Raw genomic sequence first — 1,385 nt, 5'->3', positions numbered from 1 at the left:
GCTGGGAAGAAAAGCAGTTGGCTTTTCTGATAAAGGTATCGTCAACCACTGGCCTTCCTCTTACCCGTGGCAAAGGGCAGGAGGAGCCAAAATTCACCAGCTGACAAGCTCACAGCTACAGCCGGGAAAAGGCCGTGCCTTGCAGTGCCGCTGCAACAGCAGAGAAACCAGCTGCCCCACGGCGGGTTGCAGCCGCCTGCCCGGGCCCGGCCCCGCCAGGAAACGAGACCACGGCACACACTTTGTCACGGTTTTATTCGGGACCGGACAGTGCCCGGGGAAACCGGGCCAGGAGTAAGGCACAAGCGGCGTTTTGCATAAAAATAACCTTCTTGTCCTCCTGCCCCAGCCCGCCTGGGGTCGGTGGCCCGGGCGGGAGGAGGCCGCCCCGCGAAGAGGCGGTCCCCGCCGGGCCGGTCGCTACCTCCCGGCGGCGGGCCGGTAATGCAGCTCCCGCTCCAGCTGCTCGGCCGTCAGAGTCCCGGCGATGGCGGCGCAGCCGGGGTTGAAAACGGAGTAGGCGCTCAACTCGCCGGGCCGCCGCTCGGCGGGGCCGCGGGTGCCGGCGTACATCCAGTAGAGCAGGGAGAGGACGAAGTAGGGCAGCCCCAGCTCCAGCTCCGCGAACAGCGCCAGCAGAACCGCCCACAGCAGCACTTTCAGCAGCAGCGGGCGCGCCCACGCCGGAGCCGCCGCCGGCCCGCCGGGACTGGCCTGTGGAGGCAGCAGCGAGACGTAGCGTCAGGCTCCGGCTCGCCAGTACACGACGCCGACCCGCTCGGACCCGCCCCGTCCTGCTCACCTGGGCACCGCCGCCCGGGCCCGCCGCGGCGGACCGCTGTCCCTCGGCGGCCTTCGGAGCCGCGGCCTTTCCCGGTGGCTCCGCGAGTCGCGGCGAGGCGCGGGCGGCACCGCGGGCGGCGCGGAAGTGGGCTAACCGCCGCTCCACGGCGGCCGACATGGCCGTCCCGCGCCTGCGCAAGGCCGGTACGGGAGCCGCACCGGTGGCGGCCGGGCGAGGGGCGGGACCGGAGAGCGCCCTGCCCACGGGGCCGCCGGTGGCGGGCCGCGCGCGCGCCGCCCTGCGGGCCGGGCTGGGGTGCGAACCGGGGTAGGGTGCTCCCCGCCTTCTCAGCCCCGACCGGGCAGGGCCCCCTTAGGGAGCCCCAGACAGCCGGCAGCCCCTGCCTTGCCTCTGCCGAGCTGGTACCTGTGCCTGCCGTTTACCTCTGGAGGAAAGCTGTAAATCACCAAAGGCCTCCCTCTGTTGTTTTGTTTTTTCATATTTAAATCTTCATGACAAATGTTGACACCAAAAAGGAGAGGGAGAGAATAAAGCATAGGATGACCAAAGCCTGAAGAAGGTGCATGAGGCATGAGCAGCG

At 69.0% G+C, this 1,385-nt stretch overlaps 1 protein-coding gene across 1 annotated transcript; it reads right to left on the bottom strand.

The window, feature by feature from the left end:
- Positions 1 to 236: 236 nt before the first annotated feature.
- On the bottom strand, positions 237 to 1,024 carry SAYSD1 (SAYSVFN motif domain containing 1). The gene is made up of 2 exons (XM_075089141.1): positions 803 to 1,024; positions 237 to 714 (listed from the first exon to the last, which is right to left on the bottom strand). The coding sequence occupies exons 1-2, from the start codon at positions 959 to 961 to the stop codon at positions 421 to 423; spliced, it is 453 nt and encodes a 150-aa protein (XP_074945242.1). The 5' UTR covers positions 962 to 1,024; the 3' UTR covers positions 237 to 420.
- Between the last annotated feature and the right edge of the window lie 361 nt (positions 1,025 to 1,385).

This window comes from Phalacrocorax aristotelis, chromosome 3, assembly GCF_949628215.1.
Source record: "Phalacrocorax aristotelis chromosome 3, bGulAri2.1, whole genome shotgun sequence".
Classification (NCBI taxonomy): Eukaryota; Metazoa; Chordata; class Aves; order Suliformes; family Phalacrocoracidae; genus Phalacrocorax; species Phalacrocorax aristotelis.
This window is presented reverse-complemented; position numbering and strand designations above follow the sequence as displayed.